The 16,591-nt window shown below is 44.7% G+C and overlaps 1 protein-coding gene across 1 annotated transcript in view; it reads right to left on the reverse strand.

The window, feature by feature from the left end:
* Positions 1 to 8,224: 8,224 nt before the first annotated feature.
* Positions 8,225 to 16,591, reverse strand: part of LOC137924326 (collagen alpha chain CG42342-like) — a 96,222-nt gene continuing 87,855 nt past the window's right edge. The window contains exons 10-22 of the mRNA XM_068767724.1: positions 14,284 to 14,399; positions 13,910 to 14,044; positions 13,511 to 13,537; positions 12,632 to 12,670; positions 11,937 to 12,041; positions 11,803 to 11,847; positions 11,675 to 11,728; positions 9,855 to 9,881; positions 9,530 to 9,583; positions 9,395 to 9,421; positions 9,290 to 9,325; positions 8,901 to 9,035; positions 8,225 to 8,747 (exon numbers count right to left, since the gene is read on the reverse strand). Coding sequence (XP_068623825.1) covers positions 8,568 to 8,747; positions 8,901 to 9,035; positions 9,290 to 9,325; positions 9,395 to 9,421; positions 9,530 to 9,583; positions 9,855 to 9,881; positions 11,675 to 11,728; positions 11,803 to 11,847; positions 11,937 to 12,041; positions 12,632 to 12,670; positions 13,511 to 13,537; positions 13,910 to 14,044; positions 14,284 to 14,399 — 980 coding nt within the window. The 3' untranslated portion in view covers positions 8,225 to 8,567. The remainder of the gene's footprint in view (positions 8,748 to 8,900; positions 9,036 to 9,289; positions 9,326 to 9,394; positions 9,422 to 9,529; positions 9,584 to 9,854; positions 9,882 to 11,674; positions 11,729 to 11,802; positions 11,848 to 11,936; positions 12,042 to 12,631; positions 12,671 to 13,510; positions 13,538 to 13,909; positions 14,045 to 14,283; positions 14,400 to 16,591) is intronic.

The raw sequence follows: 16,591 nt of genomic DNA on the forward strand, positions 1-16,591 counted from the left end.
ATTCCGCACCGACTAGTGTTGTGCCCGCTCCGCGCGCTCGGTATTCGGAAAACAGTAAATCGAATAAAAGCAATAAATCGCGCGTGACACACACTGTTTAATGCCATTTATATTAACGGCTATGTTTAAATTTACACCGTGTTTTTATTTATATTTACCTTCATCGTCATTTTAGCCGTAAAATTTTCCAATGCTGTACAACGGCTTTTGAATTTTCAATGAGATCAGTATTCATAAAATATAATTTCAATATCTAAATTAACACCCTTGACACTAACGGTGACAGTAATCAAAAGACGTTTGTTCCCGATTAGATATTTTATTTACACAGACATCGGACTAGTACATTGTAATTGTTACATATCTGGAATACTTTTCAGAGCGCTCGTGTTTCTTCTTGACGTTGTTATTAATGATACTGCTAGATCGTGGCTGCTCGCATCTCTGTGGCGTATTCAGAATCTGTCAAATAAATAAAATAAATGGAACATCAATATACTTCAAATTTTTTGGAATGTCGTGGTGGTTTGCCTTAGTTTGGTTTGGATATATTAGCACATCAGAAAATTTTGTTACTGCTTTACTTAGAATACTTAATGTAGATAATGAAATCTAGGTGCAAACAAAAAGTGACCTGACTCGCGAGAAGGTCCTCTCTAGTATTAAAATGGAAATTAGATTAAATTTCAAAGTGATGTTAGTAATGATTGCTTTAATTCAATCAGAGCCAACAATATATTTTTTCATATATATTTTGAATAACAACGAAACCAAGTTAGTTTATTCAAAATGTCCTTAGCAAAGTTGTATGTTACTTTATATTTTTGCAGGTTATATTTTGTTTGTACATTCGTCAAAATGCATCTATGTTTACGATAAAAAAATGCTGAACAAAGTTTGTGAATCTAAAACAGAATCGTAAGAAATAAAAACTAACAAAATTTAGAAAACGTAATCTGGACACTTCTGCAAACTAAATCTATATTTGTTAGATGTAAACGTCCATTTTAATGTGTATTTAATCATTTGACATGTTATACTTTTGCCTTTATTGTTCCTGGCCTTTCAAATAGTATACTTCTTTTTCTTCTATTTAAGTACTACTTTGATATATAGTTTATTTATTAAATCAAACTGAATCAAACTGGTAAGAAACTAGTTACTTGAACACTTAGCCTAAGTAAGAAAGGACCAATATCTAGCCACCTCCGCACATGCAGTGGTTGTCGTGCATGAAAGTGCACCGCCCGCCAGCCCGCTCGTAAATGCGCATGCGACAGACAATGCAAACTACACAACCGCCACCGTAAATTCACTCAACACGTGTTTCACCCCTCCACGGGGCATCTTCAGGAGTTGTTACACAGATTAGTGCTAAACACCGAGGAGGTGTTTAGCGGAGGTGGCTAGATATTGGTCCTTTCTTATTTAGGATGGACTTCCGCAATGTAACGCCTGAATCCATTAAATACTTAGCCTAAGCACTTTCTCTGCTCTGCTCCGCCAAGCCCGCGAAATCTATAAATACGAGAGTAAAGCAAATGTGTAAAAATATCCTTCAAAACAACATACAACCGTATAAATAAAAATATAAATTTTTGTAATAAAAAGTAAAAATTGTTGTAATCGACACAATAGGAAAATACGGTGATTTGGAAAAGATGCTTTAAAACGAGTTGATGATGTTTAACACGAACAGAAAGTGTAATATTGAGGTCTAGCTACCAATCGCGACGCGCATTCTGGCCCGGTCACGTCTTTAAGATTTTGTATAGCTCGTGTGTTTCATTAAAACTTTTCACTGATGTAATATTATTGTGAGTATCGTGTAAAGTTGAAACAGTTATTACTTTATATATATATATTCCTTTATCCTTTATTTTTTAATATTAACATAGGATCGTATATAATTACCATTTACGCACGTCATTAAAAGAATGCCAGAAGAGTCCAATTTGATAAAATCTAGAAACGGATTGTGCTCCCTTACAAATTAAGGATTTCAAACGCGGCCTGATCTTAGAAGACCCCGCAACACACTGACAGGTCTGTTGTGGTCACTTTTAGAATATACTTATTACAGCATAACTTAGTACAGCAAATATTTTCCAAACTTTATTGTCAGTTACATTTTGATAAGATTTTTTATTAGTTTTTATTCAATATTTTTTTAATTTATTACCTGATAATTCAGGCATTACACGTGAGAGGCCTGACCGTACAGAGTTGCCCAAAAGAGACTTACTAATTTTTTGTTAGCGTTTCGATGAGGAGGGATGTCATTAAATACATTTAAAATTTTAAAATTTTTTGGTCGCGAACAGTGCGATTAAAGACACTTTAAAACACTAGTTGACATTACAAATGAATTTGAATTTTTTTAACCAAATGCTCCTTAATATGCATCTTTTAGCTTCCTTGTGAGCAATCTACTAATCATAATGTGAGATTTTTGTAATAAAATTTATGTTTTGTTGTAAAATGTTCAATGTACGGTTACAAAATCCAGTTTTGTATCGAATAGTATTATCGAGGTCGGCCCGCGACGCTCATTATTTGCGCGGCCTAAGTTTTCCTCATCGCCGCGCCGCACACATGCGCGCCGTGCACACACGCGCCGTGCACACACGCGCCCGCACACGCGCGCACGCGTCGTCCGCTCGTGTCAGCCGCGTATAAACCCACCGTCATGATCCTGGTTGCGGTGTTTCCGAGCGCTACTTGATAGAGTTTTTTTAGTTGTTTTTTTAAATGCATGGCGCGTTGAACTTTAAGGAGAGGACAGATTTTTGCTTACAATATATACAAATATAACAAGGTCGTATACGTAGAATTTAAAAAAATTATATGATTTTTTCCACAGAATAGATTAACGAGAAGGGCGTCGGAAAGAGGTTATTTTTTTCTGATTAATAGTACGTGTTAAGAAATGTCCGACGGCTAATTTTTTCACAATAAACAGATCACATATTATGCAATACTCGAATTGGTGTTAAGCTAACAAAATATTTTTATGTATTCGAACTCGCGCAAATCATTAGAAAATGGTAAGTCGAGCGCGTTAGAGTTCAGCAATACTTGAAGCACCGCGCGCAGCTCTGGTTTAGCAGGGAGCGGCGCGGGGCGGCACGGGGTGTCGCAGGGCGGCGCACCCGGACTCAAATCTCGAGATTCACTCTTGGGTTGCGATTTGTTTTCCTAGAAATTCGTTAATAGTGCAGTTGTTACCAGATTAACCCTGAAAATATCGCGCGACCGGCACCGTTTTCACGCGAGCTGATGTCTACGTATCACAACTTGTGACATAGAATCAACTGCAAAATCTTTCGATGGGCTAGGCCGACACATTATTATAAAAATGAAGCCATTTATGGGCGATATGGCTTGGGCAGCGACTGGACAGCACATGCAATCTTATATATAAACTAAGTTGGTGTCTGCGCACACGCGGACCCCTGATAGCCTGGCAAAAAACTCCACACCTGCGCAAGTCGATTAAAACATTTGAAAATAATCAAACGACGTACAAAGACGTCCGAGAGATCTCCTTGTCTTCTCTTGCCATTTCTCATCTTATATTTAATTCGATGGGACATATTTAATATACATCCGAGCTGTTATAAAAACTATCGGAAAAAACACATTATATATTTTCGCGAACTGACCTTACAGACCCTGAAAAATTTTAAATTTACAAATATCGGCGGCTACTTGTACACATTTAGAACTAAAATATAAGGTCTAAGTTCTGTAGGCAAGTTTTAATAATGCCGTTTGTGTTTAAAAACTTTGACGTGACCATATATTGTGACGATAATTTTATTACCTTAACCATTTGTTCCTGTACTTCTATCTGAAGGCTGGCGCTATTTATTTTTTACATTACGCAGAAAAACGAAAGTTATAATTATATTTTTAATTTATACTTGGCTTTTATTTGACCGCCTCTCAGCAATGTATTATAATAAATTAATCATTTTGCTATTCATTATAAAACTCCATCCTTATTTTAAATGAGAGTTTTTAACCGAGTTTAGTAGTGTCAACCCACGCCATCTATTCAACACCAACTATTGTTTGGTTAGTCCCAACACTGAAGCGATTGATTGTAAGATACGTCACGTGTAGTCATCGAGCGACCACTATTACCACTTAACATGTTTATAAAATTAAGTTATATATTAAATATACTTTTAAATACATAATTAAGTTTAAATTTATTTTTTTTGTTTTATATATTTGTGTTCAATTAAAAATATAAAGCGTAGTTGTTGTAACTCCCATAAATAAATATGTATATTTTTTATGAATAGAACCAATAAGAGTACCAAATATCCGTAAATTTTTTCATATTTCAATATTTTGACATTAATGAAGTGATCCGTGTAAACCTGAGCGCAAAATTAATGAAACTTCAACAATTTCCTTCTGTTGATATGGCAAAGTATTGTTACAATCAAACGCAACAAAGAATAAAGTTTCTTAATATTGTCACAGAAGATCTATACTGGCGTATTGTTATAAATGTGTTCCGAGAAAACAATCGAAAGATGTTAAAATTTTTGATTTTAAATTATCGATTTGCAATAATAAAATATTAAAGATAATTCAAAATTTTACTTGTTTAGTTAGTGTTATTTGCATATAAAAATTATTTTATTCTTTCGTATATTTCTACACGAACAGTTTACTTTAGATAATAAGATAAACGACAGCACCAATTTTATTTACTTTTCTTAGGTACAACTTACAAATTCTAATACAAATTACTACAACTACAAAGTAGTCCGGTATAATCTTTTCTTTGAAAATATATTTCTTTTTACTTTTCATGTTTTTGAATGAAAACTTCTTTTTTTCCTATGATGTTACAAAGTTTTCTATTCCATCGTATACTACTTATAGCGCCAACAATTTCTTAGTACATGTATTACTCGTGACAACGGCAACAGTCCGAAAATTTGTGTTTTTTTCACATGGCAATACCTACCGTTTTGGCATTTTTCTTATAATCACTGTTCTAAATGAAGAAACTTTGTCGTGAAATTATTTCAGCTCCTGCCTTTATTTTCGGCTGTGAGGATCGACATGTGAAAAGTCGAAAAAAAATCCTGCGTCGGTGTTGCCAGTCGTTAGCGACGAAAACGGTCAAAAAATATTATTGCTACAACTACGGTACAATATTTGCTGTAGTAGTTTAATCATGTTGTGCCTTCTAGTTTTAATATTCTAGAGTAAAAATATGACCCCGAGATGGCTTGCGATGAAGGAAGAGAAGAAGCGAAAAGTAATTGATGTGTCAAATGTGCTTATTGTTAGAACAGAGTTACAAAATTTAAAGCATTGAAAAATGAAAAGAGAAGAGATATAGAAGTAATTAAAGTTGAAATAATAAAATGATGACCTCAGAATAAATGTTGAGCACTAACTATAGCTAAACGTTACGTAATATCAATGTTTTTATAATATTTTTAAACACTTATCACATTGGGGTACGTGACGATATAAAGATTGTGGCATGAATTTAAAGATGCTCCGAGAATAAGGTTGAGGGAGTGAGACGAGAATTTATAACGTAAATTCGAGTTAGCGCCGGGGCGTGAGACGTCTCCTAGCTAGTAAACACCACCGAGGCCAGGGTCGTTCTCCCGGGCAATAGACCTACACTCCTGCGGCTAGTGCGCGGGCGCATTGGAATGTCTGCTATAAACAAAGCTCCGCTGAGCCAACAGCGCGCTTACACAACCCCATGCCACTTGAGGTGTACCGTGCCCCATCAAGTGTTGAAATATCAAATATTATATTTTATGTAATATGTGTATAAATATATCATATAGCTTTACATAATTATATTTATTACTATGGCGTTAACAATTATTCCACTACTTATCTTTGCACCGCAAACCGTGGTGTGATTGATTCTTAGACAGTGCCTGTAAGGCCTTAACTCTGCCGTGACACAAAGTGTGCAGTAAACAAATAAATAAGTGATTTGACACCGGGGCCGCCCGAGGTCCCACGGGCTCGCGCCGCCTGACACGCCGAGTTGTCTCCTCTCGAAAACATTTAATTTTATGGTCCTATCGCCCGGAGCAAGTTCTTACAGACATCCATAGTGTGGAAATACACGACGGGCTAGTAGCGGCTAGTCGACGTGGATAATGTTAAGTACATTATCCAACAATTCAGCATATATATGTCAATAAATACTTTGAAATACTCAATGTGATGTCGACTGCGGCCCGCGAGCAATTACAAATGTTGAAACACGGCTCGCGCTGTTGGAGCTCGGCCGTCCCAGATATGTAACGTTCATGAAGTGTACACTTTGCATCTGCTGACTACTGTCGAAATTGGTTGTCCTGTAACTCTGGCCAACAAAATGTTCGTGTTCAGGTCCGGGGCCGCGTCCAGACGCCGCCGTCATTGTCGATTTATTTGGTGCGCACGCCATCTATGGACTCGCAGTGCGATTATTTCGGTAGATACGTTTTCATTACTGCTTATTCGCTATTTTTCGCTGATTTTGTTTTTATTATTTTCAATTTCTAATGGAATCAGGTGTTACCTCGCGGAAGTCCATCCTAAGTAAAAAAAGGACCAATATTTAGCCACTTCCGCACATGCAGTGGTAGTCGTGCAACAAAGTGCACCGCCCGCTAGCCCGCTGATAAATGCGTATGCGGCTAACAATGCGAATCACACAAAAGCCACCGCCAAATCACTCAACACGTGTTTCACCCATCCACGGGGCATCTTCAGGAGTTATGTTACACCGATTAGTGCCAAACACAGAGTAAGCTCAGACCGTCGCTACTTGTAATCGTGTTTGTTCGCTATTTGTAATGATTACATATTTCTGAAGGAAGGAATGCGACTTCCGCAGCATTCCGTATTAGGGTTTTAATTAAAAATTGTTTGTATGTTATTATTCCCTCCGTCCTCCGGGAACTGGAAGCGGACGCCGCGTGTGTAAACGGAGGCTGGTCTCTTGAGACCCAGCAGTGGTAAGCTTTGGTAAGTCAGTCAGCTGCAGTTTCCCCGGAGAGATAAATGAAACAAGTTTCAATGCGTTTCTCTTGTATTTACAGCGGCGTACAAATAAATAAGGAGGCGACGCGCGGACGTGCAATCTTTAGCGATATATACAGCTGCCGACAAACTCGCACTCACATCTCTCTACGAACATATCGAGTCAAGAACACTCTTCCTCATCTCAGGCATCCTCTCTTATAATAGAGTTTTATAAAATATCCGTCGAGGGAAACTACTTTATTTTGGTCTATTTACAATTTATTATTATTCAATTATGTTAAGTTCGTACATTGCGGTCGTGCTTGTCTTATAAATGCTATCATTGTACATGCTTTCACTCACGGCAATATCGCAATTTAATTAAAGTACATATTGCTGTTATAAAAGAAACTGAAATATTTGCAACGAAAATAATTACTAAAAGTGTTTGCTAAATATTATAATCATAATAATTGCCGCAGTGGATGCGTGTAGATGTAGCGCGCGTTCATTTGAATATTGCAAGCGCATCGGACACGAGCGGCGGCCATCTTGTGCAAAATGTTTATTGCGCGGCTGCGGGAACGGGGACGTCAGAGAGCGCGCTCCCCGCCCGCGCCCCGCGCCCGCCGCCCGCCGCACTACCACCGCCAGTCGCGCTCGCCCCGCCCGGCGCCGCGGCCGTTGCAGCGCAGCGTCCTGCGGAGCACAGCAGCAGCAATGTGGAGTCGGGCCGGCGTACGCTTTGTTTTATAGAAAAATTAGATAAACTTTTGTTTCACATCACAATTACACATACAAAATAATAATATAAAAATGATAACTAAACACAAAAAAGCTACAAGAAAACAGAACATGACAAAGTGAAGACTAGCAACTAATTAAAACATATCCGCGGGTAATATTTGTGTGGCAGCAGCGCGACGGCTCATGATTCTATTTATTATTAGTTGAGTTGAAAGCGCATGGCCCTGCAGACCTGCACTAGCTGATACAATTTTGTTGGTTAAATTAATTGTAGTACAAGCGCACTGAGTGATATAATTATCGGTTGAATTTAATTAGCTAACGCTGTCCACCGCCGCGACAGCGCTTCGCAGTTAACAGATCGCTTTCCTTTCCACAGGTTACGGAGAGCGGTAGTTTCATGCTGCCTATACAAATGTCAAATTTTAAAGTAAACAAAAAATAATTTAATTGACATATTCTTTACCGTTTTCTTTTTTCGATTGGAGTCCCTAAAAGGTTTTTTTTTAGTCTTTAATACTTCAGTACAAACATAATGTACGAGTAAACGGATGCGTTTGGCCGGATGGGAGGCGCCGGGCCGCAGCTGCGTCGCAAGCTCGGAGTCGTTTGGTGACACGAAGTCAGTGCCGAATACAAAATGTAACCGCGCGAAGTTGGCGGGTGAAACTTTAGGCCATAACATCGATCTGATCGGCTTCGTTATGACTGGCTGTCGCGGTAAACCAAGACGTAGATAATGACCGAACTCGACCCTTTAGGGGGATTGGCGGTGCGAGGTGTGAGCGCTGGGCGCGACCTGTGCGTCAGTCGCGCGGGTGGTCGTGGTGCGAGTTGTCCGCGTAGTCGTCGTAGTCGCGCGGCGCCTCCAGCTCGTCTTCGCGCGCCTCGTAGTCGTCGGCGTCGGGGTCGGCTTCTGGATCCGGCTCGGGCTGCGCGGCTCCGGGCGCGCGCCTGCTGCCGCCGTCTTCGCGCGGCTCCCACACCTGCTAAAGCACACGCGCATCTGTACGCTTCGTTACTGGACTCTGGAACGCAGCCCATCTCAGAAGCATATATATATATATATGTCTGTGAGCGATGAGCAAAAAATATATAAACATTATGTAAAAATGTTGGCGCAAACGCGGGTGTCGCACCTCGGCGGGGCGCCAGCCGCAGCCCGGCAGCGGCAGTCCGTCGGGGCCGAGCGGGCAGGGCGCGTCGAGGCCGGGCACACCCTGCTCGCCGCGGTCGCCTTTGTCGCCCTTGCGGCCCCGCTTGCCGCCCGGGCCCTGCGCACGCGACCTGGTCACTGCTTGAACTTTACACCTCTATTATTAGCCGTGTTGTGTGAGGATACTGGGAGGCGTTTGCAGTAGGGAGGAGCGCGGGAGGTACACGTCAGTCGTGAGCGGTTGCCGCTCGTGCAGGCATAGTGATAAGAAGCAAAGTGACCTCTCATGAGCAGCGAGGCGGGCTGCCGGCGCCTGCCACTGCTGCGGTCCGGTGCGAAGGCCGCGTTACTATGCAAGGAATGCTCACTTACCGGTTCCCCCTTATAGCCTTTATCGCCTTTCGGACCCTATAGAGTGAAAAGAGGAAATTACTAGCGGTCGCGTCTCATAAAGCTCGCGAGAAGCAGAGTACCGACCTCCTGTCCGGGGATGCCGTCCGTGCCCTGAAACATGAGGCAGGCGTTACTGTGTGCCGGAGCCGCGCGAGCATTGCACTAAATATAAAAAGCGCAGCGTTACGAGTGCGTTAGCAACGCGCGGCGCGCACGTACGGGCAGCCCGGGGTCGCCGCGCTCGCCCTTCGCGCCCGGCTCGCCCTGCGCCCCCTGCAACACGCACTGGCTGAGTCCGGGCGCCGCACTGGGCCGGCCTCTCGGCTTTGAATGTCTAAAACGCTTTGCATCGGTATATATTTTACTAAAATATCAAGGTTTAGATCCTTGGAGTTATACAGATGGCACTTGAGCCGGAACCTACTAATGACTATTTGGCTTAAGGTCAGCGTGGCAGACCCCCTAAGTTAAAAAAAAACAGTTAAAAACGGCAAGTGAAAGAGAAGAATAAAAGATAAGTTAATAATTAGAATCCGTTGCTTACCTTCATGCCGTCGAGTCCGGGTGGGCCCTGCGGAACAACGCACAAGTCAGCTCAATCTAGACTCATAGAACGCGACCGCGAGACCAGTGTTACACACGACTTGACCCTGTCCGCGAGACGAGCGGCACACGCGACGTGCACGGAACGAGTGACACGGTCTGCGAGACGAGCGACACGCGCAACGTGCACGGAACGAGTGACGCGGTCTGCGAGACGAGCGACACGCGCAACGTGCACGGAACGAGTGACGCGGTCTGCGAGACGAGCGACACGCGCAACGTGCACGGAACGAGTGACGCGGTCTGCGAGACGAGCGACACGCGCAACGTGCACGGAACGAGTGACGCGGTCTGCGAGACGAGCGACACGCGCAACGTGCACGGAACGAGTGACGCGGTCTGCGAGACGAGCGACACGCGCAACGTGCACGGAACGAGTGACGCGGTCTGCGAGACGAGCGACACGCGCAACGTGCACGGAACGAGTGACGCGGTCTGCGAGACGAGCGACACGCGCAACGTGCACGGAACGAGTGACGCGGTCTGCGAGACGAGCGACACGCGCAACGTGCACGGAACGAGTGACGCGGTCTGCGAGACGAGCGACACGCGCAACGTGCACGGAACGAGTGACGCGGTCTGCGAGACGAGCGACACGCGCAACGTGCACGAAACGAGTGACGCGGTCTGCGAGACGAGCGACACGCGCAACGTGCACGGAACGAGTGACGCGGTCTGCGAGACGAGCGACACGCGCAACGTGCACGGAACGAGTGACGCGGTCTGCGAGACGAGCGACACGCGCAACGTGCACGGAACGAGTGACACGTTTACAGGTTAAAATCAATAAAATTGCAACACTTTCATTTAATGCATTTATAGCGCTAAAACAGACATTCTAGGAGCCCATGCGCAGACTTGCAGGTAGGTGTGAAGAGTTGAAGAATGAGTCCGGCGGGCAGGCGTGCCTTGCGAAGGGAAGGAAGAACAGAAAGACTGGTATGCATGGCATGCAATAATTTATTTTCTTGAAAATAATCTGTGAACAACAATATTTAATGCTCTCATGACATATGGTACAAATGACAACGTCCGTTCTTATAAAAAAAATCTTATCTCTAAGTACAATAAATACAGTACGGAGTGGATACAACGGCCCGGCGTCCGGGGGCGGGGAGCCGGCGCTTAATTCTAAGGATCGATACAATTTTGTACATTCGTGTTTAGTAAATTCCATTAATTTATACAAACGACCGCAGCGGAGCGCGCGCACAGCGCCGAGCGGCGAGCGGCGCCGGGCGACGCCGGTCAACAACATTCACAATAACATATCACTTTAAAAATATTATCTCTGATAGGAAACGTTGCAAACGACACATTCATCAAGTTTCATCGTAATCAGTACAGGCTGCTTTCTTTAACAACATCCGTATTACTAATAATGAAGGTAGAAGAAGTATTTAATTACATAGAGAGGAGGAAGAACCGCGCCGGCGGCGGGGGGGTCCGTCGCCGCGCCTCGCGCCCCCTCCGCGAGAGATGGAGGTCGCACTCGAGAGCTACGAGCACTCGGGGGCACGAGGCGCGGCGGAGGGCGCCCCCGTCGAGCGGCGCTACTGTACCTTACGAGTAAAAAAAAATATCATCTTTATACACATTTGCAACACTTACGACCTAGATTTGGTAACGTCTCAGAGCACGTCGCTTACGAGCTAGTTACGACTAGTAGGTACAAATGTAACAAGTCCCGGCGCGGCGGGACGCGGCGGGGCGCGGCGGGGCGGCCCCGGCCGGCTGCGGCTAGTGTGCGCCCGTGCTCACGCGAGGGCCGCTCTCGCCCCACGCGCCCGGCTCGCCCGGCAGCCCCACGGGCCCCTGCAACCCAAGCATCGCGTAAGTTCTAACTCTTGTAAAACGGTGAACTTTTTTTTAAGAGAACGTCAACTAACCGGGAGACCCATCGGGCCGGCGTCTCCTTTTTCTCCTCGTTCCCCCTAAAATAACAAAAATATTAAAGCAAGCAGCACTCTCTCACAACAGATCGCGCCCGCCGCGCGCGGTGTGTGGCGGGAGCTGTACGCACCGCTTTGCCGCGCGCGCCCGGCTCGCCCTTGTCGCCTTTGATGCCCGGCGGGCCGGCCACGCCCGGCTGCCCCGGCGCGCCCGGCTGCCCCGGTGGCCCCATCATCTGCGACATGACATACGCTCACACGCCGCACCGAGTACGCCGCATTTGCAGCCACGAGGTTTGTTTGTTGACCCGCGTTACTCATGTCATATAAATCTTATCACCTCTTTGTCTTAATTTATTTCAAGAAGCAAAGAGAAAACAGTGCGGCCCAAACTCAGTAGGTGTAATGAAACATCACAAATTAAGAAAAAATACAGTGAGCCGACTGTTTTGAGATAATTGTCACTGAAGACGACAGCGCGTTGCGGCGCCAGTGGTGTCTGCGAGCCAGGGCCCGGCAGCACTAGGCTGCTTGCCAGCGCTGCCGGTGCTCCCTCTTACCGCAGAGCAGCGCGGTGCAGCGCAGGACAGCGTTTGCAGTGCAGCGTGCAGCTATTGCAGCCGAACGCAGAATCCGGCACCGCCCGTATTCTCGGCCGGTCTCCATCCGGTTCCCCAGGACAGACACGTGTCCTCGCGAGCATTTTGTCATCGTCCGCGTGTAGTATCACATTGTGTATTGACTCTCCGTGCGATGCGGGCGGCTGCTGAAGTTATACGTGGCAAGATTTAACTAGTCACCGACAAAAGAAAAAGTGAGCCCTTACCATTTCGTGTCCGTACAGCTCGTAGCCGGTGCCGTCTCCCTGCAAGTTCAACATTGGCTATAAGGACAGGGCTGCAGGGTCAGCACGCGGACGGCCGCCGCAACTCAACTCAAGCAGCGAACTACTGTTAGTTATATCACATCAGATCGCTGGAAAACTTTGTCCGTTTCTGTCTCAATAAGTGTCGGTAGTCAGCCCGTGTTTATTGGCCTCATGCAGATCTTTATTTTAATGACTTGGTGTACACATATTGATGCATCAAGTAAGTAAAACAAAGTTAATTAGCATTAGTCCTATGTGGTAAGCGATAAGTCTTATGAAGATCCTACGAAATCGAGATTTGGAATTGTACGCGCTTTTGTCACAAACCTGGTAACCTGACCATTGCCGAGAGAGACATGATTGAATATTTTTTGATATCTATAGTTTATACAAAACGTGTTGACGAGGCAACGAGAATTTTGACGAGGGCGTAAATAAGGTAGTGTTCGTTATTCCGGAAAATTAAAACAACCGGTACAATAGGCCGGGGCCTAGATTTAATTAATACCGTAAATAGCCTGTTATGAACGTATGATCTTGGCGATCGTCGATAGGATGCGTTCATACCGCACCGGGTATGGGTGTATTAAGTTTGAAAATGCAGAAGTGTGCAAAATATAACATTACAGCGATTGTTAAATGTAGCGAGGAATGTGGTGCAGAATGTTATCGTAATTTTAAAAAAAAAATCATCATCGTCATAAATTCCGACGCTGCTTTGGAGCGGTTTGTATTTTGTTTAATTACAAAAATGGACTTTCCTGCGTAATGTATATGACTAAGGTCATGTGCGAGTCAGCGTGTGCGTGTTGTGTGCGTGTGTGAGCAGATAGTTACCTGCCTTCTTCTCAGCTTGCGGTACTTCTGCAGGAGCCGCCGTCACCATGACCGCCACCGGCGCGCACATGCAACAGCGCAGCATTAGTCAGCGGCTCGAACAGTGCGCGAGGAACTGATGCACAGTCCGCCACGGCTCTGTTTTGTTTTCTATCAACTCATATTGCAATTAATTCATTATTTCAGGTGCACGAGAAAAGTATAGCTGAAGACTTCTGCTATCGGTTTCTCGAATGGCAATGATCGTGTCAGCAGTGCTCGCCCGCTGGACGGCACGCGTGCCAGCTCGGCGCCGGCCGCTCCGATTATAGCAGACATACAATGGCCGGAGTCACGAGCTGCGGTTCAGATCAGAAATAATTGCGACGGACTAAAATGTTTCGTGTGGACGATACTCACCGAGTCTCCTTTCTCCCCCTTGTCGCCCTTGAGGCCCGGGTAGCCAGGCGGGCCCGGCAGGCCCGGCGCGCCCAGCATGCCGGGCGAACCCATATCACCGTAGTCGCCTTTCTCCCCTTTCGGTCCAATCTCGCCCTGGGACAGTGATAACTTTTTTGTACTGTGTTCGACGGCGGCTGTGTCTCTTGTATCATGCATTGTTTATTCCATGTTTTGACAGTTATTGCAGTGAAATAGATGAGGCAGACAATTTTCAGAATTTATTCACTAAAGATTTATTCTCCGTCAATTTCACAAAGAAAGATGAAATGAACTGGCTGTACGGGCTTTTATAATCGATAGAGTAAAGATGACGAAATACAAGTGGTGCATACCGGCTTGCCCGGGGCGCCGGGTAACCCGGTGGCGCCTGGGCGGCCTTCGAGGCCGGGAGGCCCGCGCGGGCCTGCGCCCCCCGCGGCGCCCGTCGCACCCACAGCGCCCGGCAGCCCTGCAACACCAACACGGCTCGAGTCACTTCTCGCCCATATATCGCAACATTTCCCCTCAGCCGACAGACCAAAAGAGATCGCTCGGTTCACAATGTACTGCTGGCAGTGCAAGACCGGCCATCTTGGCGGTCTCTGTATAAGGCTCATGGCTTGCGGTGGGCGTCAGTCGCTTGACGTGGTGATAATTGTAACGTTGCATGTTAGCGTTCCATGTTTAAATTAAAATATTTAACAAAAAAAATATAAACACAAGAAACGTCACATACATTGCGATACAGTAAAAAATGAACCCTTGACGGGACACGGTAAATCAAGTGGCGTCGGATTGTGGAAGGATGTTATTGGTTCAGCGAACCGTTGTTTTTATAACAAACATTCCAATGCGCCCGCGCTAGCCACAGCAGTTTTGATCCATTGCCCGGGAGAAGGACCCTGGCCTCGGTCGCGTTCACTAGCTACGTGACGTCACACGCACCTACGCACACTCTTTGTGTCGGTTGCGTTCACCAGCTATGTGACCTCTAACGTGCTGGGGCTAATTTGAATTTACTATTTATTCATAAATTCACATCTCGGTTCTTCAACTTCGTTCTCGGAGCATCTTTAAAATCACGCCACAATCTTAATATCGCTTCGCACCTCAACGGGGTCATTGTTGAACAAATATTATAAAAAAAAATTATATTTTAAGTAGCGTCTAGTTATTAAGTCAGAGCTCAACATTTTGTGTGTGTTCATAGTTCCATCATTATGTATTCCTTATTATATTTATTCTAATTTGTTTATTTGTTTATCTCTTCTATTTTTGTTTTACAACGCTTTAAATTTTGTAACTCCGATCTGACAGTAAACAATCACATGAATTGATTTCGGTTTCTTCCCTTCCTCCATCACAAGCCGGGGTTTACCTATTCACAAGTGCGAGTTTTATTATTATTATAACCTACGGTCATTGAGGTTGCATCTATTCGTACCTCGCACTTGAACGAATACATCCTCTCAACTATCGGCGCTCCCTGCTCTCGACCTGCTGCCGCCTGATCAGTCCTGGTAGATCGTGCGGCTGCTTACCACCACCATCAGGGGAGGTCCGAGCTGCGATGTAAAATCAGACCAAGTCTTCTGCCTATTAACCTTTTTAATTAAATATGTGTTTCTTCTTTTGCCGAGCTCGCTGTTTTCTTATACCTTCCACACCCTGGACAGGCTAGAAAACATAATCGGTACATAATGACTCAGCAGCCGCCGCAGCGTCCGTTCAGTTAGAAGAGTGCTATAGCTAGTGTAATTACGAGGCGGCAAACTACATCGCTCTCTGTCAGGGTCCAGTCCGAACTCTCCGATACCGCACAACTTTTAAGGTTCTTTCTCGAACTGGTCACGCCTTTTCGTAGCGAAAAAGTCTTAAGCCTGATCTGCCAAGGTAAAGCTAAGAGGAATATTATATGCGAAGGTTATTCCCCCACGTAGGATGTAACACATTGGTTTGTATTTAACACTGGTCTTGCTAATACATTCTCCGTATAAAAAGTTCAATGAGGCGTAGACAAAGGCTGGGGAAAAAGTAACTTCGCTTTTTTAATGAAAAATTTCAGACTAATTTTTTTATAGTTGATTTACATTCAACTGTAGTATATAAGTGTTATTTTGTTTGATAGTTCTTTGGTGTCATGAAGATGGAGATGCCGTTGCAGTAGAAATTTTGAGACTTTTGGTAAAAAGCGCTGCAAGTAACTCTGTAGGAAGTAAACTCTGAACAGATCGAAACCAGTGGAAATCAGCAGGGGCAAGGTCAGGGTTGTACCACGGAAAGATTGTTAATGCGCAGCCAGATTCTCTTAGTGTTTGCTGAACGGCCTAGCGTTAGAATGACGAGAGTACGCACACACCACCCTTAACAATTAATATAAACTTTTTTCAAAAATGGCTTTCGTTTTGTCCTTAACTGAGCGAGACATCAACATCTTTGATATTAAAATTCACGCTCACTGACAAAGTATTGGGTCAACATTCATACTGTTTGCGAAAAGCATTTTTTCGACCGTACATTGTTTCCAATTAATGATTTAATTCAAGTACACTGGATCAGTTACCTGCGCTCGGCAATCGGCGGTGAAGGCAGCGAGTTAGCGTGGCGTAAGCGTTACCGCGGGCTGGGCGCGCCCGGCTGTGCCGCTACCGCAAGCCTACT

Source organism: Battus philenor, unplaced genomic scaffold, assembly GCF_028537555.1.
Source record: "Battus philenor isolate CCGP_79_NKW_IND1 unplaced genomic scaffold, ilBatPhil1.0.hap1 SCAF_10, whole genome shotgun sequence".
Lineage (NCBI taxonomy): Eukaryota > Metazoa > Arthropoda > Insecta > Lepidoptera > Papilionidae > Battus > Battus philenor.